Source organism: Aptenodytes patagonicus, chromosome 1 (genome assembly GCF_965638725.1).
Source record: "Aptenodytes patagonicus chromosome 1, bAptPat1.pri.cur, whole genome shotgun sequence".
Taxonomy (NCBI): domain Eukaryota; kingdom Metazoa; phylum Chordata; class Aves; order Sphenisciformes; family Spheniscidae; genus Aptenodytes; species Aptenodytes patagonicus.
Genome location: NC_134949.1, coordinates 43,641,095 through 43,667,503, shown reverse-complemented (window position 1 = coordinate 43,667,503; position 26,409 = coordinate 43,641,095). Strand labels below are relative to the sequence as shown.

Sequence of the window (26,409 nt, the reverse complement as noted above, 5' to 3'; positions counted from 1 at the left end):
TTTGGAAACTGATTCCTCAATAACTTAAGCATTTTATTTGCCGTCTCTGCATCGGTCTTCTCGGCATTGCTGAAGCAGCTCATGCCCCAGAGGAACTGGGGGAGGTAATGCAGCCCAGGAGAGGGACAGTGGAGGGACAGACTGCAGAGCTGCCTGCCAGTCCCCTGCCTGCCACTGGGAATTTGGGCTGCTGAGCTGCTGCTAAGAGTGCTGTGGATACACTGACTGAAATGCACGGTCTAAACGGCACAGTGCTTCTGCTGTTTTTGCCTGTTTTGGCATTGAACATATCAATTAATTCTACAAGTAATGAAAAGCAAAAAGATGTGTTGTACGTCTCACTTTTATTACTATGAACAGTAATTCTACCCTTTCTAAGTCTTCACCAAAAAGATAACATATATGACATATGTGACAAGTACATATATGTACACATGTATAATATGTATTAATACAGATTTCTATTGTATGTGACATATGACACATGTGTATCAATAAAAAACTATTAAAGTGTGTAGCTCATTTAAATACATCTCTAAAGGCCTTCCACAATATTTATAAAATATTTTATTGAGTATACTTTAAACTTTTGTAAATACATAGATAAATGCCAATAGGTACCTGTATATGAGCATACGTATCCATCTCTACCTTCAATATGCACCATAAACTAAGTATGTATAGTGGTTTCAGTCTACATAGGATGTACTACTGGTGCCAAAATGCTAAACCTACATTTATTATCTCTGTGCTATAAAAATGAAATCTCACCGTGGCTTTAGAGGAGCTGTGGTAATTTACTCAGTCAATGATTTGCTGTCTTAACATTTTCAGTCATCTCCACTCCAATCTGTGTCCTGCTGCTCTGAAAATGTTAGGGCATGCCACTGCTTGGCACACTGTAACACATCTGAAAGTATCCTAAAAGCAACTGCAGAATGAAGTTAAGTAGATGAGCACAAAAAGTATTAGTTAAATAGCTCTTCTGAAGAGTTTAAGTAACTGTTAAGGAAAACAACCCCAAACTGCACTCAAAGGAAGACACCGGCTTTATCTGACAAATGAAAAAACACTGTGATGTAATGTTGCCTTACACAGTCCTTAAGTCACCGCCTGGAATTGTATCAAGTATTAGTTAAAATATCGTCATTCTTAAAGCCTAATTAAGCCAACCAAAGGTACCTGTAGAATCATAGAATCATAGAATCATAGAATCATTGAGGTTGGAAAAGACCTCTAAGATCATCGAGTCCAACCGTCAACCCAACACCACCACCCACTAAACCATGTCCCTAAGCGCCTCATCTAAATGTCTTTTAAATACTTCCAGGGATGGGGACTCAACCACTTCCCTGGGCAGCCTGTTCCAATGTTTAACCACTCTTTCAGTAAAGAAATTTTTCCTTACATCCAATCTAAACCTCCCCTGGCGCAACTTGAGGCCATTTCCTCTTGTCCTATCACTAGTTACTTGGGAGAAGAGACCAACACCCACCTCGCTACAACCTCCTTTCAGGTAGTTGTAGAGAGCGATGAGGTCTCCCCTCAGCCTCCTTTTCTCCAGGCTAAACAGTCCCAGTTCCCTCAGCTGCTCCTCATAAGACTTGTTCTCCAGACCCTTCACCAGCTTCATTGCCCTTCTCTGGACACGCTCCAGCACCTCGATGTCCTTCTTGTAGTGAGGGGCCCAAAACTGAACACAGTATTTGAGGTGCGGCCTCACCAGTGCCGAGTACAGGGGCACGATCACTTCCCTACTCCTGCTGGCCACACTATTTCTGAGACAGGCCAGGATGCCATTGTATGGGCACACTGCCGGCTCATGTTCAGCCGGCTGTCGACCAGCACCCCCAGGTCCTTTTCCGACAGGCAGCTTTCCAGCCACTCTTCCCCAAGCCTGTAGCGCTGCATGGGGTTGTTGTGGCCGAAGGGCAGGACCCGGCACTTGGCCTTGTTGAACCTCATACAATTGGTCTGGGCCCATCGATCCAGCCTGTCCAGGTCCCTCTGCAGAGCCTTCCTACCCTCGAGCAGATCAACGCTCCCGCCGAACTTGGTGTCATCTGCAAACTTACTGAGGGTGCACTCAATCCCCTCATCCAGATCATCGATAAAGATATTAAACAAGACCGGCCCCAAAACTGAGCCCTGGGGAACACCGCTCGTGACTGGCCACCAACTGGATTTAACTCCATTCACCACAACAGAAGAGAGCTGTTGCACTTAGATATTCTTATTCTGTAACAAAGTGTCTATTTATATATTTCTGTTAAAATGTTTCAACACTAAAAAAATAGTTGTATCATCACACAGCCAGTGATAGAACCACACAAGCCATACCAAGGCAAGGCCATCACCTCAGCGTTTACCAGTTTCTTATACTTTGCCTCACAGAGGAACTACATGAAGTAACACCCCAAACTTTTCCAGAAGATCCAAAATCTTTTGTTGCTCTGAAATGGTAGCAATTTGCATACACTGTTAAAAACCTCCACTCAGCCTTCAGTTCAGGTTAACTATTGCATCCAACGCAGAGTTTTCCAAGAAATGGACTGAATTACAAAGATGGGTTTGTTAATACAGCAGGAACTAATGTTCACCTTCCAAAAGTCCAATTCTTGGATATTCCACTGATTTATGGCTTGATCAAGGTACATAATATTTCTATCTAATCAATTAGGACAAAAGAACTTGTTTATGTCGTAACTGTGTTGTGAATCTCAGGTTACTCTGTGCAAAGGCCACTGAGATCCTTAAAGGCAGGTATACATCTGAGTGAAAATTACCATTGAAAATCCTGACTTCATTGTCATCCAAGCTGAAATTTTTAATGGGAAGTGAAGGAAACGTTTGTCCCTTTAGACTGAAATGTGACCACTATCACTCTGCCTTTGCTGGGATTTATATCAGTATTTCACAATGAGATCTTACAATTTCTCTCAAATTAAATGAGATCACCTCTAATGTTCAGGAGAAAAGAGATCAAATTTTCCATAGATGCAAATATGTCCCTAATCCCCTTGCTTTTAGGGAGTCTGAGTTCTCCAGTATATCTTTTGCTGATCTGAATCTCCTGTATTATGTTCTTTTTCTGTTGCCAAATTCCCTTTAAGTAATTTTTTTGAATGACAGCGTTTAGTCCGCACCAGTTCCCAATATGCTCAGTCTTGTGTGCTCCCTTCTCTGAAACTTCACTTGATTTGCTTTTTCAGCTTCCCTCATGACTCTACATCTTCCCTGCATCATGTCTACAAATGAGGCAGAATAACCCAGAAAAATCCTGCATTGACATGGCGGGGCCCTGGGAAGAAAGCCTTGTTTTCGTTTCCACACATTTTTCTTCTATTCCCCACTCTCTTGTGCTATTAGCTTATCTTATAAACCAAAACTCTTTAAGACTGTGACTGACACAGCTGTCCTAGATTGGGAGGGCTTCTTTGCCCTCATTCATGGGTGACACAACCACCAACCCACGCCAGGCACCCAGTTGAAGAAACCTAGTTCTTGCTCAAGAGCAGTCAGTATCTGAAAGTTTTGAAAATTAGACTGTATTCAAAAAAATGCAGCTGGGGATGGCATTGCCTGCCCATGAACAGACTTTTTGACTGTCAATCACTAACTACACAGAGTTTCTCTGTGGAGCAACATGCTTCTTAGGTTTCAGCTAATAATACAGAACCGTACCAGTCTTCAGCGTGATACTGCAGTGAGGTACAAAAAACAGTCAAGACGTCATTATTCTCTTCTTACCTTTGTCAGGATCACATAATTCCACAGGAAAAATGTATGTTGTATATCAAATGCCTTCTACTTGTGTCTTCTTGTTACAAGCAAGAACAAAGAATGGATGCATTATTAAATTGACAGACAGGAAGCTGTTAACATCAGTAACTGATTAGGTAAAAAACCCCTAGTTTTTCTAAGGTCATTCAAAGTAACTTCAGTAACATTTTAAAAAGCAGCTAATTAGATTATTTCTTCAGTATTAAAAAAGAAAATGAAACAGTACCTAGCCACCAAACAACTTTACTCTAAAAATAATGGCATTATTGTCATCCTACATATGAGCTGAGTTCTAGGAGGTACTTGATAGAAACCAGAAGTGAAACTAGATTGTGGCTTCCCATACGAGTCGCTAGGCCCTACTTCCTCTCAGAAGCATTTCAAAAGCAAACCTGAACCTGCAGCTCTCAAGCTTTCAGATTTGTGCTGCTCCTTCACGAGAAACAGGTTCCTTCAGCTCTTCCTTCCAGCACTGTCTCTGGCCGGTGAGCTGGCCAGCAATGACTAAAGCAGGCAGACTGATCAGCCGAGGAAATTTCTAAACTCCTTTTGAACTTTCATTTGTTATTTCACATTCTTATTTAATGCCTACTTATTTCCACTACAGAGACAGCTTACAAAACCACCCCCAAAAAACAAAAACCAAACCAACACAAAAAAATACCCCCAAAAGAAAGCAAACAGCCTGTTTACTGCATAGATGTGGTGCCAGGAAATCCCATTGTTGTAGTGGTGAGTAAAAGTCCTGCACCCTGACTTATGTGTTACTCACTCTAAATCATGTATGAGCCATGCAGCCTTTCGTGATTAATGAAAGTGGGCAAATGTTTTACAACACTTGCTAGGAAGTCATCTTTCTGTGCATGACCACTCTGATTACTAAGCTGTGATGGTTTTACACATGCCCTGTAAATCAAATCCTGATGCACAACAGGAAGTTTCCGCTGCCAAATCTTTTGGAGTTTAACGCAGCATCAACATGATACAAAGCCAGGTGTTAAAATTATCAAAGGGAGATATTTTGAAATGGAAAACACAAGAGAGAGCTCAACATCTATTTTTGTTCTAGCTTTTCAAATTTGCTGCAATTCACTAACTGGAGAGTTTCACCTGAATAAAATATTTTGAACTACTGTTGAGAGATATATAGAAAGATGAAATGCTTTCCACTGTATTAAGATCAGAGGGGCAGAGCAGTAAAGGAGGGTTTACAGGAAAATAAACATAACTAAAAAGATAAGTCAGACCAAATGTCATGCTGAAAGTAGGTTAGGACAATACTAATATTATACTTGGTTAACTTCTCTCATGTTTTATGCAGAGTTAGTACAGACGTTTAGTGGCTGGCACCTTCTCAGTTTATATATCCAGAAATACTACGATCCAGCCCTAACCACTTTAAAATTATGCTTCCCTTTGATTTGCTTATTTTCCAAGTTCTCTCAACTTGGGTTTACACAGAACATACACAAGAGCCATCAGAAATCTGCACATCTTACACAGGGGAATTATAGCTTTGCATTTAGCAGACAAAACACTCTGCATTCCTTTTCTGAATTTTAAATAAGTTATGCTATCTTTCAGCCAACGTCCTCTTGCCAGTAAAAACAAAAAAAGAAAGGTTTGTGACCTTAAAAACATCATGGGCAAGTGAAGATTCGCACAAAATATTCCACTAGCAGGTTTGAGAATAGATAGATGCTTCCTCCTCTTCCAGCTTAATCCCCAAACACCCTCGCTGTCAAAAGGCTATTGTTAAGGCATGGGCTTCCTCCAAGACCACATCCTGTGAATCAGGTCAAAGTGAAACACAGAGCTGCTTTAAATGAACTACTCTTTGCGTGCCCTGTATGCAAGTGCAAGAAAAACTACACGACTCAAAAAACTAGTGTACTAGAGAAAAAAAGGCAGTGGACCCAGACCAGAATGAACACATAGTAAAAAAAATTAGCAGTTCTCATTTGTAATTGACGGCCTTATTATTTACTAAATACAAGAGTTCCTGCTACCAAGAAGCTAGACAGTTTATTCAGAGGCAGAAATTAGGACCAAAAAAGTAATCTCTCCTTAAAAAAGGTCTGCTTTTATTGCATATCTATACTTCCCACATCATATTTAATAAGTGAAAAGCCTATCAACAGCATTGCACACAGGACTTTTGATGAGTGCTATACCACTCCACAAAGGACACAACATATTCTGCATCTCTAATAAATTGTGGCAGCGTCTGGTTTGATCGGATACATCAAAATCAAAGAATGTGGGTCCTGGAATAAAATTCCAACTCCAGCTCAGAGCTGGGCCCACACTGATGCTAGCCACTGACACTGGAATGAAGAAAAAGCCAAAACTGTCCTTATGAAGCGAGCAGGAAAAATAACTCATTATCTGGATGTTTTATTCTTAACTGATCCCTTAGAAAAGACAAAAGATGGGCTTGTGGTTATGATGTGGAGACTGGGACTCAAGATATATATGACTTGAAATTCCTAGTCCTGCCACAAAGTCCCAGCCTGAGTGTGGGAAAATCATCCATTTCCCCTTTAATCTCTCCTCTCCCTCTGCACTGTGGGGATAATATTTTTCGCTTTCTCCCACACTCCGTGTAATAGAGCCGTACATTCTGTAGGGCTGCAACTAACTTCTCCTGTGTGCATGCACACAACCTGTTGTGATAAAGCATCAATCTAGTAAAAGTTTCTAGGATCAACGCCTAGGTTGAAACTGAGAAAAAATCCACAGAAAGGACATTCTGATATGTTTTTACTTGAGGGAAAAGTGTTTCAGCTGAACCAAACTTCCTAATCTTGGTGGTACCCCTCACTCTGCTGGGTGCATTGGGATGCTCCTGTCTTCTAGGGAGCAGTCTGTACAGCCCCTACAAAATGTAGCCAGCTGAAATATTCACTGCAGTGCTCCTGAAGGGATTTTTAAAGGATCTCAGAGCCCTAAACTGAATTGGGTTCACAGGGCTTCTATGTTCCTTGTTAAAGAGCAAAGAATTGAGTCCCGGAGAGTCACTCCTCTGCCAGACCTCAGAGGATCTTGAGGCATGAGGGCGCTCCAGTGCTGATATCCTATATGCCAGGGAAATGAGTGTTTCCAAGCAAGCAACTAGCTGGCTGGTCTCCAGTGATACCCTACCTGTGCTTTAGGAAAACTTAACTGGAACTGCAATACTTCAGTGAAATGCCTCTGGAAACACCCATACCGTAAAATGGCATTTTTTCTGAGGTAGCAAAGCTGTCTCCAAAGGGAGTCCTTACATCTCTATGGCACTGTGGGCCACAGGGCTGTCAGCTCAGGTTCCCAGAGTAGCATGGTTTCATTACCACAGACCTGCACTCAGCTGAATCAAGGAACAAGAAAAGAGAATTAGAAGACCATCAGGATGGCCATCGAGCCCTTTGCTCGAGGAAGGATCAGTGCTAGTAATGCTATGAATGGCAGGTGTACATGCATTTGTTTTTTAAAATACTCCAGTGATGGAGATACTATACCATCTGCATGCAAAGCGTTCCTCTGTTATCTACTGTTATTGCTGGGAAGTTTGACTAACGCCTAACTAAAACCTCCTGGGGTATAATATAAGCCCATTATTTTTATCCAGAGATGGAGACCACTTATCTCCATTTATGGTCATGGAGAACAGATTACCCCAAGGGGCTGCAAGAGTGTTGCACCAAGCAAATGTTGCTGGGTTGCTTCAGGTTCTGGAGCTCTGCTGGTGCATCCACAGTGCATCAACACTCTGACACGGTCCCATTTTCAAGGAAAGGATTTTTTAATGAAAAGTTGTTTGGTCAGGAAATTCCCAAGCACCTTCCCTAGGCACAGATGCAATACAAAACAGTAAGAGTAATTGTTTTCTGCTGATGCCTAATACCAGCTCGCAACACACAAATTAAGATGAAATGTGTTGAGCTCTATGCATTTTGTGAGAGAAATAAAACAAAAGCAGTAGAAAGGTAGGCAGAGGTCTTAAGCTCAGGTTGGTAAATACCCTCCTAACCATGATCCCAATTACAAATTACAAACAAAAAGCATCTTTCAAGGTACACTCAATACAATTTGCTCACAAATACAAAAGCTTTGAGAGTTGCATGTTGTGTTACTGTACATTTATCTCAACTATGTGAAAATGTGCTTGGTACAGATGATTAGAAAATAAACATGTAATAGTGAAGTTGACTCCAAGCTCATACAGCATGAGGCTCTTAAATCAGTTATAATATAGCGTAGACAGATGGTGTTGGATACATAAAGCACATTAAAGACGCTGTTATCTGTTTGATAAAGAAATAATTCAGAGCACAAGGCAAGAAGCTGAAATTGCTGACAATCTGAACTCCTGCCAACTGTCCTGGCTTCACTGGGGCTGTGTGAATTTTAAACACTCATAGTCCCAGGTGTCAGCAGTACTGATTGAAATTTCTGGCAGCTAGTTCAGTGCTTTTGAAACAATGCTGGCTTCCCATCACTAGCGGTCACTGTGGGGAGAAGATAGGCGGTCTTTGGCTGCTTCTGCTGCCCTTTTTATTGCCTTGGCCATAGCACTGTAAATGAAACACTCGGCACAATGAGCAGCCTCCTTTCTTGCCAACCCACAAGGCAGACATCTCCAATGCACTAGCACTGAGAAAAGGAAGGGTATGACAAAATGGGGAAATAAACTCATTTATTTACGATCCCTAGATTCAGTATGTCAAGAAACTCGGTGGAGCTTGGCCCTGAGAGACCGGACAAAAAGGTATCCAAGAAATTGAAAGGTCAAAGAGATGTGGGATTGCCACAGATGCTCTGCTTGGGAGAGACTTGGGGAATGGTGGGAAAAGGTCACACAGAACCTAAGTAAATGGTGTGGAAGGGTTAGCTGAGGAAAGATGGAGATATGGAAGTCGTTCATGGCACACATCTGGTTTTCCAAAGTGCACAGTACTCCCGTTGGCGTGAGCAGGAGCTCCACCCATGTAGGGAAAGCAAAAATATTTGTCTTGAGATCTGTTTGGATAGAGGAGCCTCGCCGTCCTCCAAGTCTGGTGTCTGGCGACGGGCAGGAGTTACCACATCACCGACAAACTGCTGACAATTGATGAGGAAAAAATGGGAGGTTTCCATGCTCATTCCAATGTCCTACTGCAACAGGGCTGGCTGAATGATGCTAGAAGCCCTCAGACCAAGACTGAGATGCAATAGTATGATACTAAATGAAATGGACCTCAAGAGTCACTTTAATAGCAGCAGTATGTGTTTTTGCCTAATCACATCAAAGTACTTAGCTTTGTTTTGCGACACTGACATTCATTTTAGATTACTTTAATGATGTTCACTTGGTACAACTAAATGTTTCAGACCCCATTCTTTGTTGGCCATGCTCCCCAGGTGGAGCACATCTATTCTTCTCCGTTCTGCTGATTTACAGACTGCTTCCCCAGCCTTACTGCTCAGATTTGTGTGCTCTACAGAAGCAGCCAGTCGCGTCTCTTTCCTCAGGTGGACACATCATATTCTTTGTCATTTCTTCCAAAAGGCCTTGCAGCAGATCTGTCTCCTGAGTTCCCCTGAGATCTTCCTGTCTTAAAGTTAGACTGATTAATGATGAACTTGGTGGGGCTGGACCCCTCTAAGGGAGACCACAAATTACTGTCCATGCATCCTCTGCATACCGGTATCTCCATACTACAAGAATCTTAATATAACCCCCCAAAACTGAAGTATCTAGGAAATTTTTAGGTTTCCATATGTGTACTGGATCAGTTGTAGAGCCTGACTAGCACTTTCCAATAATGAACAGTGGTATGAAAAATGTTGCAGTCATGACAGGAAGACTCGATTAGTGGATACAGAGAAAAATAAGTCATATGCAGAAGCCTGTAAAGATGTCTGCCAACAGGAAGGAAGAAGCAGATAAAGCAGACAGCAGCAGACAGATAGCATGGACAAAGAGAAACTGAAAACACGAAGGAAAAAAAAAGAAATAGGATAATATGACAGTAAAGGAATGAATTAACCCAGGAAAGATGACTAAAATCTTATCATCCAAGTCATATAACCAAAACACTACAATTAATATATCAGATTCAGCTCAGAGAAAATTCAGTTTGCAAGCATAAATGATGGTGCATTCCTCCTTGAAAGACGAAAGTTTGACGATGGGAGGAAAACCCTGGGAGCATAAAGCAGAGCACTGCAAGGAGCAGCCCCGGGAAGCCAGGCCAGAAGACCAGCGTGCCTAGTAGGGGTGCTGACTCCCAGCAGCTGCTCAGCTTTGTGCCAGAGAGGATTCGCGGCAGTGCCCTTGCGACTGCACCATCAAATGTGTGAGGGCAGCTGAAATCAATCACGGTGACCTGGAGTAAAACGCTATTGCCATTGGCATTTTGCTAGAGGTCAATATAGTGCAGAGTTATCATTTAGTGACCAAAATAAGTTGGTTTTGCAAAGAGACTCTTTCTTCGTTCCTTTAGTTTTAAGCCATTGCTTCATTTACCTTTCTACAATATCGCTTGGTATTTTTTCATTTTGTTACTGTTAATAGCCCATTCTACAACTAGAACAGTATCACAAGGCAGCCTAGCATGATCTGATAATTTTGGTCTCATTAATTTAGCAAGCAGTATGAAAGTGGTGGCACAGAAGTATAAATAATACTGTACCCACAGTTAGAAAAATATTACAAAAATATTGGTGTTTTCAGACGTGGGTTTGCATAAAAACACTCTATGGTCCAACTGAACAGCAAAACTCCATCTGCTTCAAAGAGAGCCAGCATTTCACCTCATGAATCCAGCAGCTGGATTCCTTTCCTGTGTACATATATAGGAATAAACTTTTGTCTATATGATACTCAGGGAAAAAGAATGTGCTCTGAATGCTTGCGTTCAAATATTTTGCATGACTATTCAGTTCATAAGTGTTCATGCAGTCAGTTTAAACATTAGTGGGTTTAGCAAGAAAGCAGATGGTCCTGTATGTGACTTAGGTACCAAAGCACAAATTATGAAAATTTTGAACAAAAGTGTAGTTGATTAAACTACACACAGAATAATTTAAATCATTAGTAACTTATTATTTGCTTTCCTAGGCTTAACTATGTTCTATCCAATTAAGAAAAAAGTTGAACATAATCACCTTGAACTTTTTCTACCACAGTTTTTATTAAAATAATATCACTTTTATTAAACTTCAAACTGCATCATGTCCACAAAAAAGAAAACAACCAAGACTACATATGCAAGTGCAGCAAGATCATGTGAGGTGGGAGACGTGCCTAGGGAAAACAGAACTGATGTTTGCAGCTGTATTCCTGACCAGCCTTGGCAAGGTAATTGTGTGAGAAAGCCAACACAAGTGTCAAAAGTCTTGAACAATCAGGTGTGGTGAGACGGAAGGCCATACAGGAAACAGCTGGGTGGCAATGACCCACTGTATTGACATGTATAACGCAAATTTATCTTGGAATCCTTAGCACTTCTAGACAGCAACAGGATATGTCACAGTGACTACATGTGTCAATCTAAGTGCCTTCCAGACAGGATGAGAAAGCTGGTGACCCACAGTGCAGTATATGTAAAATACCAAAGAAAGCAATGCTAAAGGCTGCAATCCAGCAGTCAAGGGCAAAAGTTAACCAGATGATTAATTCATATGTTCCATTGTCTTTTGCAGATAGATATCCATCATTTTTCTCTCAAAAATCAGTGCTGCCTTATATCCAATGATATAACATAAGGCAGATATATAGGCAGATTTTACTCTCAGTTGGAAACTCAGACTAGGTATTCATTACATTTTGATTGAAAGACCTTTTATGTGATCACTGTTATAATGAAACATTCCCAATGTACAGCATTGAATACCACAGAGCCACGTAGGAATACCACGTTTGATTAATATGTTTACTAACCAAAGAAATCAACCAAAGGTCTATTGGAAACAGCACTCACAAATGGTCAAGCTTGGGGACAACACAATCTGTAATGCAGAACTTGCATCTGCTCAGCAAACCTGAAGAGACATTAACCCTAGCAAGTCCCCCAAATTTGTGCCTATAACTACTGCTTAGATAACCTGGACATACTGCTGAGGCTACCAGGTACTGGGAAACAGGGTGGCATGGATCGCCATCACTGATGAAGAAAAATAGTATTCAATACTTTTAGGCTGATACTTTGAAGTTTTCATGAAACTTGCTTAAAAGGTGAATAAAAGAGCATCCTTCAAAGACATGTGCCTGGAAGAAACTGGGCAAAGGGCTTCCACTAAGCTTTACTGGGAACGTTGGACTTGTAAGGGGGGAATACAGAAAGGCTGCAGAGATTAGTAACTTCTTGAATGCTCAGCACTTCTATAAATCCAGGTGGCCAGGGGAGGTTTTCAGACCATCACATGCACAAACTGGCCTTACTCTTTAAGGATCATCTTTTAAAAGTGCCCAGCTGCCTCCATTGAGAGAGAACAGAAAGAGAGATCTAATGGCTGCCAGGTTGTTTTTTTGGAGGTTGCTTTGTTTTGTGCATTTTTTCTTTAAAAAACAACCTCTAAGATTACAAGTATTGTCAAACCCATGAAACATGAAATGGCAAACTGGGATCACAGTTTGGGTCCATCTAGCCTGTTACTTTACTCACTAGCACTTCAGCAGTGCTCAGGACCAGATGCCTTGAAAGGATATGATTCCCATTAGGTCTCACGCTAATCACTAATAGTTCCCAAGTGTTTTAAACACTGAAGGCAAGATGCTTTATATCTTTCTCCACACTTTTTTAAAGAACCAAGAAATATCTCTCCGTAGGCAATGTAACTGCATTCTTTTTTTCTGGAAATAGTATTTGCAAATCTAATTTACTTTTCATGCAATATTCATTAAAGAACAACATTGAAGAGGAAACATAAAGAATATTTTCTACTAAAAATAAGCAAGCAAGCAGGAATTGCATTGTGTTGAAAAGTTGTATTATTATCTTCATGTCACACATGTCATAGAAAAGGGCTGTTCATCACTTTGGTAATCAAGAGATGAACAGTCTGCTCCTTCTTCATATTTCTATATAGCATGTCTGAGACCACCAATGCATCATCTTTGGAAGGCAGGGAGAGGTGATACAAAAAACTCCAAGGGAAAAATTAAGTGACATGACCAAAATCTCATGGGGAAATATGTGGCAGGGATTAAAAAGGAAACCAAATGTTCAGAATCCCAACCCTATGCTTTAACCACAAAACCAACTTTCTTCACTAATACTGAATTAACCCAGTAACTAAAAACAAAGGAAAACCAAGTACATATATTATGTGTATCTTGCCACTTTAACAACTCTGATGACACTCAAGTGTCCTCAAACTAAATAAGAAGCAACTACAAGTATATGTTTAATCCCAGTGTGGTAATCAGTTCCACAAACCAAAAGTACTAGAAAAGCAAGGGAAAGTAACCTCACATAACACTGCTTGCTGAAGCTGTTAAACCACACACGCAGCCGTAATGTACTGACTGAAAGATCTACAGGAATATATACTACTGACAAGAAGGGACTCAATACTCATGTTCAAAGCATGAAATATATTTTCAACTACAGCAGAAAGACTAGTAGAAAATCAAGCAGAAGTTTTTTAACTGTTATTTAAGACTCAGAAAGAACCCCCTTACAAAAGAAAAAACCTTAAGCAGTCTAAAAAATGTTGTGGCATCCTACTTCAGACAAAATTTTTTTTTAAATCACAATGAATCAGGGCTAGATAGGGGCTAGGAAGAAGCTATTTTGCAGAAGAGAAAAACACAGGTACTTTTCACTGAGAAGCTGTTTTTCTGGTTCAGCAGTTCTGCAGCAAGAGTAACCAGATCATTTGAAAAGTGAAAAGAAAATCAATTACTTGTTTTTATTTTAAAAGAGCCTCCCTGTGGGAATAGGTGTGGGTGTGAGAGCTCTTTTTAAACTTCATAATATACCATGAAGCAGCCAAGATTTTTTTTTTAAAGTACTGTCATGTCATTGCTCTGCTTACTGGGTGCCGGAATGATTTTTCTCTACTTATGATTCTACCGATCCTTATCAAAATGCATCTGTGAAGCTTTTAACATTAACATTTAAAAACAGAATATTTATTCAAACAGCAACACTGAGCAAAACAAATTTCCAAGACTGCTATGTGAGTTCACTGATGACAGCAAAAGTCTATTTACCCAGTTACCCCCAAGTTCTGCATGCAGTAGGTTTCAATCAGATTTTTGTCTCAGCAAATCAACATTTTCTGAGAATTGAGATCCGCAGGTAAAGTTTACAACTAACCTTGCTATCTTCGATCTCCTGGGTTTTTCCTTGAAGCGCTCTCCTCTCTCCAAAATCACAGGTTGATTTTAACGTAAGCTGACAAGAAAGCATCGAGCTCTCCGCCCCAGTAAGCTCCAAAGACTTTGGTGAGTACTGCTGCGAGCCGGCGGGGCCAAGATTGGGTATCGGGAGGGCAGTGTGAACAGGCTTTGACCCTACGGCTGGCTGTCTTAGCTTGGAGGCAACCCCAAGCACAGGCATGGCTTCTATAAAAGTATCTTCTTTCTGCCAAAGAAAATGCTCCTGACCTCAGTCTGGTAGACTCCAGCTTCAGCAATTCCAGAACAAATACTTTAAACAAAAGTAGCAGTCATCATTTCAAAAACGTCTTAAAACAATAATATTACGAGTTTCACAAGGAAGCAAAACTTTTCCTTCATCTCTCCCCTTCTCCCTCGCAGCCACTCGCACGCGCTGCTCAGTGAGTCAGTGGCTCTGTAAGACTAAACACTCCTTTGGGGCGTGAACTTTTCTTGAAGGTAACTGCCACAGAGCTGCCTGTCTGGGATTAAAGAACTCATAAATTCGCTTTCTCTTCTTCCTACAGCATTCCAGATCTGTGCGTTAAGTGAATGAAGGATGGGAGAAAAGGAGGGAGAGAAGAGATGAAACCTCCCCGTACTCCAACTGTCAAAACAGCTCCGAGACCACAACACTGGAAGCAGAGACCTCTTCCTGACTACATAAATAACCAGCCCACATCTTAAAAAAAAACAAACCTCTTTCTTTTTTTCTGATTTAAAAAAAAAAAAAAAAGGACCTGAGTAGTGGCCAAAGCAAACAGCTGTTGGAAGAGTTTTTATCCCGGAAATAATCTCAGCAATGAAGCTGTTTGTCTGATTCCTGGCTATTTTTCACTGCTGACAACCATGAGCTACGGTGTTTCATTCCCTGTTCCTCCCGTGAAATCAGGTTAAAATCGTGCAAGAGTGTGGCTAGGAACAGACGCTGAATCACAGTGAATGTAACGTCTGTCTGTGCTATGAAAAATCCATACAAAAACACAGAGCAGGATATAGGAAAATCACGAGCATTGTTAGAAGATTTAGTCAATACAGCTTTTCAGAGTTCTTTTTTTTTTTTTTCTTTCTTTCTTGGTGGTGGTGCTAACGTCATCTATTCAATGTTAACGCTTCCCTTTCTAAAAACATTTAAAGCTCCATGAAGTCCATGTCCAACACATCATTTCTGCTTGTTGCTCATAGAAATATTCTTGCTGGCAACCTCAAATCCTTGTACATGGAAATATAAGACAGATAGACAAGCAGAGCAGGCTATAAAATGAGTCACGATGGACAGTTCAAATTGCTGAGCAGCATAAATGCTTACTTAAAAGGACAACTGTAAATTCCTTTGAGAGCCTATAGCAGGGGAACCCATTTTCAACTGTGATATAAGGAAAAAAATGTGCAGAAATGCCACATCATTAAACTCCTATGGGATTTAATTACCCAGTATTACAGACAAAAATGCTCCACATGTTTTTCTTGTTATCTCTTCCAAAATAAAACACAGAGAGATAGGATGACCTGAATCCTATTCTGCCACTAATATCCTACATGGTATTAACTATGCCTTCCCTGAATAGTTAGCATGTACTATTAACACTATAGATGTAAGCCCAAGAGAAAATAAGAGCCTTCTGGACTTTTAAGTTCTCAAATGAAGGATGGCAAGAGTTAGAAAAAGCATTGAAAAGAAAACAGAGTAAATGAGAAGCAGACTAAAAGGATCCTCTTAAATCACCCTTCAAAATTATTTTGCAGAATAAAACTGTAATACACAGTATTATCCTCTATCTTTCATTTACAAAGATCACACTGACACAGTAGTTAAAAATTCAACACTCTATATTGACTTACAAACTATCCCATTCTTGTTTGTAGTTTGTAGGAGTGAATCTGACCTGGTTTAGGAATCTCCTGAGTTTTGAAGTGTGTGTACGGAGGGTCAGCAAACCCATTTCAGCATCCTCTGCTTATCTTCTCTTTTGTTTTGCCACCATTAACAGTAGCCGCAATGGGCTTTATGTAAGACTGCACAGAGGTAACCGCTCTGCCTTTTAGACAAGTTCAGCCCACAGGATCCACCACTCTGCTCCAACAAGTGGAATATTCTTGTTTGGTGTGACATTTCAGATTGTGTTCAGAGCAAAGGGGAAGAAAGCTCCTTGTGCGGTCCGCATTTGTTCTCCAGCATCATAAAGCACTGTGGCTGTGTAAGGAATTTAGGTTTCTTAGGCACAACTGTTAACAGTTAACGCTTTAGAAAGTGCACATATGCAAAGGCTGAAGCGGACCACAGGAAAAGAGGGATTTATCTCTTGCAAGGTTTGAGGAGATGAAAAATCCTCATGAGGGCTGTTAACCGATGATCAAGACAAAGAATAAACTAGAGTCATGAGACAGATACGTTCTTAAAAAGAACTTTGCCAAAAAAATGTAATTGAATCTTATTACTTCTCAGGGTTATAATTTCACGAAGTAATGCATTATGGTAATCTTGCTGTTCTTCTTTTGAATATGAATGATGAGGTCATGATACCCACAGTCTCTTTTGCAACCCATTTTCCCAACACAGAAAAGTAATAAGTAAGCAAGCTTACTAGGAGAGAGTCATCTGTAATACATAACCAACAGGGTTTGGAAACAATGATGTGAAGCTGGTGTTACTCTTTCAAAATAACTATTACTCTTTCAAAATAGTTATTAATTATATTATGGCTTTTAAGCTAGTACCAGGTCAGGGCCATCAACTTCAGAACCCCATTTAGCTAGAATTTTTACAATGATAAAACCGAGAAGTGCTTCTGGTCTACCAAAGATACAAAGAAGAATCTACAAGATTATTTGCAGGAATCAGGAAAGGTAATGGAGGAAAACAGTAATAATACTCCATAGGTAAGAATGTGGTTACAAGCCTGGTTGCAGGTCTGGTCTTCCTTTTTTTGTTTTCTCTCATTCTAATTCTAAGCAAAAGACAAATAAACAAACATCTGCTATCCTTAGAAATCACTTAGCTACAATTTTCGCTTAAAGGCTTTTTGTGTACCTCATGATGAATGTGGGTTTTACAAAGGATATCACGGGAAAAGAATATTCAACAGCTAAGCTTCAGTAGTGTTTTCCACGCAAACAGGAAAGCACAGGATAAATCGTGTGTTGACAACATGCACAAACTGGCACCAGACGCAGGTACTGGTGGTGGAGCTGGACAGGCAGGGGTGGCACCACAGGCAGAAGGTGTCTGGGCCCACAAGGATTCTGTAAAGGGAGGAACAGGGCATAACTGTGGGGAGAGGGCAAAGCTGGAAGCTGCAAAGAAAGGCGCTTTGTTAGGCATCGCGCTGTCAGTGTGAGTTTGGTGGGATTGTCCTTGGTAGCTCTGGGGTGGGGAGCTAAGTGACCATCAAGCAGGGCTGCCAGGGAGAATCCAAAGAAGGAATGAGGATGATTTAGATATGTGCGAATAGTGTCCAAACAGAAAGAAGGCATATCTGTGAGAAACCAGGGGTGGAGAAGTTGCAAGCAGTGGCTATAACCTGGGGTTACATGAAATCAAAGATACCAGACTGCCTGGCATGAGGGACAAAAGTATTGCTGGCAGGATAGAGAAAATAGTGAGTAAAAAGATATGGCTGACAGAAACAAGGGGTGCATATCTTCACTTGGTTACATGAAGCCGATAGAGACATATCTAGAAAGGGACTGCAAAGAAAAGGGTCAAGCTAAACATTGTACAGAGAGAGGACCGGTAGATTTCTAATCTTCCTGCTTAGATATTTACCAGCTTAGACATCCTCAAGCCAGGCAGGTAGGAGACATCATCTGGATTCAGGATGCAGGAGGATGAACACAGATCATGACTGAAGCCCTGACACAAGGGAAATGAAGTTGTGCAGGAAAGGTTAGAAGGTTATGAGGAAGCTAGAAGTCAACCGAGCTGTGGAAAAAAACAGAGGGCAACATTTCAAGTGGGATGTTAGATAAGGAGATAAAAGTGGAAAGAGAGACCAAAAAATGGGAAAACAGAGCAAAGGTCAAAACACAATTCTTAGTAGTCTTGTCAACAGTAGTGGCAGTTCCAGAGAAATATTGAAGGCAGGACCATTTCTTTAGCTAATAACGATTAAAAATGATGACAATCTGGCTATAAAGCATGACTCTGAAAGCATCAATCAATCAATTTTTTTACAGAAATTATGAGTTAGATGAATGATCTGTACCTCAGAGTAAGACAGTATGTATGCATGCAGTATAATAATCCTCACATCCCAGAAAAAGCTGTAATATTGATTTCATATAACAAGAGTAAACACACCTGAAATCCAAGCCACCTCATAAAAGAAGGTATCTGTCAGTTGTAAAATTAAGGTGAATTTTTGTTCTCAAGACTTAACAGGAATAACCATTCACAGCACAACACCCCAGCATAAATCTCCTTTCCTTCATCGCATCTGATACCAGAATGAGTCCCATGAAGGCTGCTCTCCTTCTGAACCCCCAGCCCTCAGACAAACTGCTCGCATGAACTGAACAGACAGCTGGCAGTGTCTCCCAAACCACAGGAAATATCAAGAGAGGGGACACCTGCCTCAAAAGTGGAGCCAAGAGATTTGTTTGCTCCTTCTGGTCTATGATCTTCGACAAGGAAGCTGTTGCATGTGTCCAGGGTCAAACAGGAAATGTCAGGGGTCCAGAGACTGCAGAGGTCTGTTCTGAGCTGTTTCCCTACTTCATCCCACTGGTGTAACAGCTGTGCCTATAGCTTATGTGAGCCGGGCCAACTTCTGAACGAGCTTGAATGTGCCGATACAATCACACGATTTTGTGCACACTGATTTCAGGTTGAGCAGAAAGTTTTCCCCAGCTGGGGACAGAGAACTCTTGAAAAAGCAATCAACGATACTAAAATACTGATGGTACCTGAAACGGCTTTTATGATTTATTTAATAAACCCAGGTAAGCCAGGTTTAAACTTTTATAATACAAGTAAGAAGCACACCGCATGTCTGTTTGGTGCAACAAAATATGTTCCATCTGTCAGATAACGATGAGACAAATTGTTCAGCTCTGACTCATGTTCACAGCATAATTCTACCGACATTATTTTTGTTATTACAGAAGTCAGGTGAATCCATTAGTCTCAAGGTAAGACATGTAACAAGTATTTAATCCTATCTGCAAGTATGTAATGCTACTGAGTAAGCTGCTATTGTTTTTCTTAACAGTTTGGAATTCCCAAAGATGTATAATCCAAAGCCCAGTTACAGTCACAGAAAAAAGGTGCATCCGGCTTCCTAAAGGAAATCCTTCTGCTTTGGCTGAATGTTTGGGGAAGTTTTTCAAAGAGGACAACTTTTAAATAAGGATATCGTTTTATCCTCTGAACAATTTGGCCCTTCAAAGCTCAGCCAGGACTTTATGGTTTTGAATGCATTAACTGATAGAAGTGACCAGATCTTTTATAATTTTTATTCATGCTGTACATTTGCAGCATCTTCCATCAGATGGTTTCAAACCTTTATGCATAACTTAGTACCATACCTCCTTGTGAAGTATGTAAGATATATTAAAATATCCCAAGCAGAACCATGAGGCTAAATGACCTTCCCAAGCCTATATGGGGCCTCAGTACTCTCTTTCTCAAGTAGGGATTTTTTTGGTTTATACATCTGTGTGGGTTAAAAATTATAATTATTTCTCTTTGTTACGCACTGTATTTAATCATGAAGTATTTGGCTCAAAGGAATCAAGCTTAAATACTATAGGATTGGGAAATGTAAACAAAAATTTTGTACGGATAAGAAAGGACTAATAGCAACTTACACTATGTAAGTATTTACATACTGACCTACTGACTAGACCATACAGCCAGCTGGTAAAGCTTAATGAAAGCATCGGCTTTCCTCTTTGGGAGGTGGAAGAGGAAAAGAAAAAAAAAATTGGATAATCCATTTGTTCCTTTCTAAGTAAATGAACCAAACAACAAATGCTGAAGACTCTCAAAGCTGCTGTTAACTGCAGCTAAAAAGGAAAACCCCCCAGTTACTTCAGTCTGCATAAACCGGTCTGAAAGATTATACTCATCCTAAGAATCGAAGTGCCAGCTTTTCTTTCCTTTCTTCCTTGTTTCCTCAGTTTCTCATTTACGAACCCTCCCAGGGCGCAGTGTGGCATAGCAGGCACACTGGCTTCTCCAGCATCCTTCTGGCTACTGGCAGGTACCTTCTCCCTCTTGCATTTCTGCTCTCTTCCCCATCTGGCTTTCTGTCTCTGAAAGGATTTCTGGCTTTGTATCACCTTTTGTGGGCCATGGTGAGTTACTGTTTTCAACTTCTGCTTGCCCTATATCTTTCTGTCTTAGAATACATTACAGGCACGACTTCAGTGCTGCATTGCCAAAGGAGCATTTCCCTCACTTCTCAGGGCATTTAAGAGTTTGCCAGCTCTCTCTAGAGTTACTGGAGAAATGTCTAAGGTAGACACCGCAAAAACAGACATTTCTAGAATGCATGATTAAGTTCTTAAGTGATAACATTACTTGCAGTGGAAGTGGTAAGGAACAGAATTCCTGGCCTGTTTTCATTAATGTTATTAATGGAAGCAGCTTTGCTCCATTTGAAATTTTGACCAAGGTTTAAATTATCTTTTGTTGCCCCCAAAAAATGGTCCTCATAAATTCCCACCAATCACTACTGCTCTCAACACAGATCACCCTAGAACAAAATTTTCCCAGTGCACATACACCCTAAAATCCTGATAGAATATTTTATGATGCTAAGGAGACATTTATAAGTCTTAATTAGATGAGAAGGAAGTTGGCAATATTTGTGGGTTAATCAAAGCTGTTCTGACTCTTGATACTAAGTGTGAACTGTTCAGAACTTTCATCCAAAATTTCTTCAGAGAATAAACTTACTATGAAATTTTCTAATGAACTGTAAAAAATAACCCATTGAGATAAAGAAACTGAGACTAAACAGGAATCTGCTGATTATCTGCCATCAGGTAGCTGGCAGAGTGGCAAACCTATGCTTTCGTCTGCTGGAAAGGGAAACTTTCCTCTTACGAGCACTGTGGATCTGATAGAGGGTTTCAAAATCATAGCTATGCTGGCATTCACTTCAGGATTGTAGTGAAAAACTGCTCCATACGGTTCCCATTGGTCTATTTAAAAAAAAAAAAAAAAAGGCAACTTTAAAAAAAAAGCTTAGAAACATCTGCTACAGTCATGAGCAGACTCTTGGCCAAGTGCGGCAACAACAGTAAGAGACTTTGAAGTCAATCAGCTTTGCTGATACCCCTGCAGTCAATGGAAATTACTGCACAGAGACTTTGGGAGATATGAAGAATACTTGCTCTGCCAAAAGTGTATATAGACAGCAGTGAAGAAAAGAACAATTTTTTTAATAATCATGAAAATGGTTAGGAGTGAAACGTTAGCAATAGGTGTTTAAAAAAAAAATAGAAGATTATATTAATACTTAAAGAATACTTCATGAAAACAAAGATGGACAGATTTTCAGGGACTAGCTTTGATATTTGACCTTAAACAAGTGTGAACTGCACTGCAGCTGGAGGAGCACTTCTGACTCACAATCTACTGTCTGCTTCCTTCTTGCTTTGAGACTGTAGTCATTCAATGCTGGCTTGCATCACCCACAATTTCTAATACCTACTGTGCTAGCTATACCACCTCTACCCATCTGCTTCCCCATACCTTGATCTAAGTCACAACTATTGCGTAATTTTGCCTGTTATTCGTCACTGCTTATCAGTATAGGTGAATGATCCAAGCCATGGTTTTGGTTTCCTGATGGTCTTTGCAGATAGTCATCGTACCTAATTTTGTTATCAAGTAAGCCTTCCTACAATACCCACATTATTTTCATTTTCTTTAACCACATAAATATTTCATATTTATCCTACATTTCCTGTGATTTGCACTAATTCAGGAGATACTGACAGGCATTTTAAAGGCAAGATTTCCTATGGCAAACTTAACATCTCAACATAAAGTGTGGACAAACGTTGTAGTTCTTGATGAAGACTTACAAGATCACCATTACATCAACTTCCCTGCCACAACTCCCATTGGAAAATCTGGCATTTACCTTAGTCTGATGCTGGACGGGTGTACCGGGGGAAGCATTACACCCCATGGCAGTGTTAGGTTTACAGTTGGACTCGATGATCTTAAGGGTCTTTTCCAACCTAAATGATGATATGATTCTATATGCCCCATTTCCATACACTTCCCTTGCACATCTACTCCCAACGGTCAGAGGCAGGATACTCAGTGATGGATCCTTGCTCTGACCAGTACTGCCATTTTGGATCTCAAGTTCTTAGGTGGAGAACAGATATTGTAAAGTACCTTGAAGTCACCCTAGGATTCTTGTTTTGTTTAGATAAGCAGACATGCTCTTTCTGCCCATGTCTTTTGTGCTATTTGCCTGCTGTGATTGAGGAGTTATGATAACACTATAGAAAGCCCACATTTTTTAGCAGCCTTTCTTCACCAGGGCTTATCACCACACTCACTGTGGCTTCCTGCCCTTGGCTTGGGCTTGGCCAGCTTGGAGCTCTGGCAGAGATGATCACTCATCTCTACCTGCAAAATATTAAGCAGACAGGCCTTGTGTGTCAATGAATGAAAAACCTTGACCATGTACGATTTAGCTGTAAGTGGGTGCTCTTCTCTTTCGAATAAAAATTGGCCTAATGCACATACTAAAAATCTCAACCGTCTGCCTCTATCTCCTGTTGGCCATATGTGAACATTTCCTACAGTTAGCCTTGAAAGCTTGTGCCTTGCTCCATTCTGCTGTGATCAGAGCGTGCTCCAGGCCAACTGCTGAAATGGATTCTGCATGTCGCTAGACCAAACCTTCCAGTTTTTTGATCAATAGGTGTCAAGGATGAACTGCTGTTTCTCATTACCAAACACCTCCCATCTATACTACACCATATGCCCTGTGCCATCTTAACAGACATCTAATAGTACATTACAATAGCAGCTTTTCAGGTCAGCAAACTATATTTTCTTACCACCACTCTGTCTATAGATGCATGATTTTATCTTTTGTGTGTATCTTTATGTACATATGAGTACATGTTTAACATGTCTGACAGTCATTAATGCCCTTTGAGCAATTCACCTGGGTTATTTTATCTTTCAGAAAAAAAGAAACACTCAATAGCACACAGCTGTCAAAAATAACTTCAAATCCTGCAGATGTTAGATGCTTCCTTCCTGCTTCTCAGCATACTGGGGAGAAATATTACCTTACAGATGTGGCATGTTAAAAAAAAAAAGGAGGCTATGATTATTTATTATATTGGACTTACCTTCAAGTGCAAGAAAAGTGCTAGATGGAAGACAAATGATAAAACTCCTCTCCCAGCTTTCATCCATCAGTGGGGCTTTTAGAACTGACATATGTAACAAGCATATGGCAGCCATAAAAGCAACATCAGCATTCACAAATTAAAAAATAAAATAGAAAGCCAAAATAATTTTGTTCCACCTACAGTAACCCTAGGATGAGCTATGAAGAAAGCACGGTTTTATCAAAACCAGAAGGGAGACTAAACTGGTTACTTAGCTGGAACATCCAGCTAAATAGATACTGTTAGCTAAAAATCAGCAAATACTAAGTTAACAGCCACTAGTGAAAATGTCAGCAGTGGCATGCACACCTTCACTGGTGACAGAGACCATTATTTACAGAAAATGTCTTCATTACAAATTCATGTAGCATCACAGCCAACAGTTCAATAATTTTGTTGATAGACCCAGAAGGATTTTCGGCTGCTACAAAACTGCATAATTCCAGCAACTTCTGTCAGCCAAGTCTGAGACATACTAGTTACAGTCTCACTCTCTACATTTAGAAAAGGTATAATTAGATTCCACACATTATTCCTTTTTATTCCTTTATTGTTTTCTTTTACTCTCTTTGAAAGTCTTATTTTTCATTCCATTCCCTTCCCTGCACCCAGTGAGAGGATCTTCGCCAGAATAAGAACAAGATGTGCAGGCAGTATTTTTATTTTCTTTTCAGGAACCATCATAGCACAGCATTACATTTCTTCAGTACAAACCACCTGAGCAACACTGGGATCTGTACCTAGCAGAGTATCCAAAAGTCCACTCCGACAACCTGTCAAAAGATTCTGGTCTTTTCTGAAACCTACTTTATTTTAGGAAAGACCTCTCCCTTTCCCAGACTGCCACAATATGGGACTTTGATTCTGACTTTCTTTTCCCTCTTACTGTTCTCCTGTGGTTCCCTGAGCCTCTGACTGCCCTTTGCAAGTCTCCACACTTTATTCCCTCAAACTATAATCTAGCAACTTTTGCTTATATCGCCCTACTTCCTTTTGGCCTTCTGTGGAGCTTCTTGACTCTACCATATGTGAGCACTTTCATTCTGCCTTACGTGATAAAACTGAAGCAGCCCAATGCCTAATGCCATGGGATGCTACCGCAAGGAATAGGACTGTATGCTTGCTTTGATATATTAGCTAAAGAAGGGGGGGGGGGGAAGGAAAAAAAAAAGAAGAAGAAAAAAAAAGAGATACACAATGTGCAGTCTGCTGTCTGACCTGGAAAAGGTCTCTTTCTGTGCTTAGAGTTTGAGTTCCAGGCTAGTTATATTTTGGCCAAATTGATTTTCCCACCCTTACAGAACTGAACTCTGTTCCTCATTATATGGGTGTAAATCTGCAGCAAAAACTTTGAACTTCCAATGAGTAATTCTAGATTTATGCCAGAGTAATTGAGAGCAGAATGTAGCCTCTTGGTTGCTCATAAATATTATACTGTTTAAGATTTCTGTCCTCCAACACACTTGTGAACATTCCAGTTCTTTACCCTAACCCTCTTTTTTCCTTTAGGTTATCCTACAAGTTGACATCATAAATATTTGGAATTTTCAACACAAATCATATTTGGAAATATTTTACTTTTAAATCAAGGGAAAATGTAACTACTGAGAATGTAAATATCAAGAAAACTTTTTTTTTCTGGAGAAAATCTTTAAGAACAATACAGAAGAAGCATTTTTCAGTGCTGACACAGGCAGCAGGCATGACTGTCCAGCTCTTTTTCAAATCTGCAGAACTTTTTATTATTATTATTTTATTAATTTCTAGACTGCTGTGAGTTTGATTAGCAGGCAGCTCAAAAAGTTCTCCAAATCTGTATTTTTAAAACTCTTACACAACTATTTTGTAATCATTCAACTCATTACAAATAAAACTCATTTCAATAAAGTGTACTTTCTATGCTTTGGGTAAGCCTTATCCCTGGTATAAGTTTAATTAATTCCAGTGAGTTTTCCTCCAGCAGAAAAGAATTTATTGTTTATATTGTATGCCAACAATTTGTTAGATTTAACAAAATATGAATCCTTCTTATGTTATAACTTCTGTTTAAACATTTATCCCAGTAGGTTTTTATTTGAAACAATTTTGCTGATAAAGCCACCCTTTGTTTGCGGTCCACAGAAGCCAGCAGGGTCAGAGAGATGTGCCTGTGTGTGCTAGTGGCTTCAACTCACCCTGTTTGTCCACATAACACCAAGTACCTGGAGCTCTGAAATTTCGACATTGTCCAACTGGGACTAGAGAATTGTTTTTCTTTGATCTGGGATTTCAAGAGTCCCACACTTCCCCCCCCTCCCCCCCCCCTTGATGAAAGACAGTTGGTTTCAATTAAAAAAAATAAAAACATTCAACAGGAGACTTTCCCAACAGGAAACAGAGTTAAAGTGAGTCAAACCTTAGTACCATACCTTTTGGATCATACCCTCAGCTGGGTGTGAATATCCTCAGTCATTTCAGACTTCAGCTTAGGCCACCTCAAGTTCTCACTAATTATATCTGGATTTACATAATACAAATGAAAGCAAAATCTCACAGATGAACTGTTCCTTAACACGGCTTCAAGCTAGGCTGTTGAAAGGCTAGAATTTTAAAGGTCTCTGAGTAATCAATTCTCACTGATTTCAATGAAGGGGAGGGGAAAAATCCATCCCTAATTGCAGTGGTCTTAGGGAACCCAAGAACCAAGCCCAATTTCCACAAAAATCTTTCCACAGACAGAAATCTTTCCATAGACTTCGATGGCCACATGTGCTCAATAGTTCTCACTCAAGGACTCTGAGGCTGGGATTATATTATTCATTTATGTAAATCAGTTCAAAGAAAATGTAGAAATTAGTGGGGATGGTAGAAACTTTAGGACTATTATGAGATTTGCTTAAATTGGCAGGCCAAACTATTCG

The 26,409-nt window shown here is 40.2% G+C and overlaps 1 protein-coding gene across 9 annotated transcripts in view; it reads right to left on the bottom strand.

Moving 5' to 3' along the window:
• Window positions 1-26,409, bottom strand: part of NAV3 (neuron navigator 3) — a 576,126-nt gene that overhangs the window by 266,273 nt on the left and 283,444 nt on the right. For 5 of the 9 annotated variants that reach the window (XM_076333360.1, XM_076333369.1, XM_076333387.1 and 2 more), the window contains exon 1: window positions 14,073-14,315. The exons of the other annotated variants lie outside the window; for them this stretch is intronic. In XM_076333360.1, the coding sequence (XP_076189475.1) occupies window positions 14,073-14,315 (243 nt within the window). Of the gene's footprint in view, window positions 1-14,072; window positions 14,316-26,409 lie in introns of those variants that run through there. 9 annotated transcript variants of the gene reach the window in all.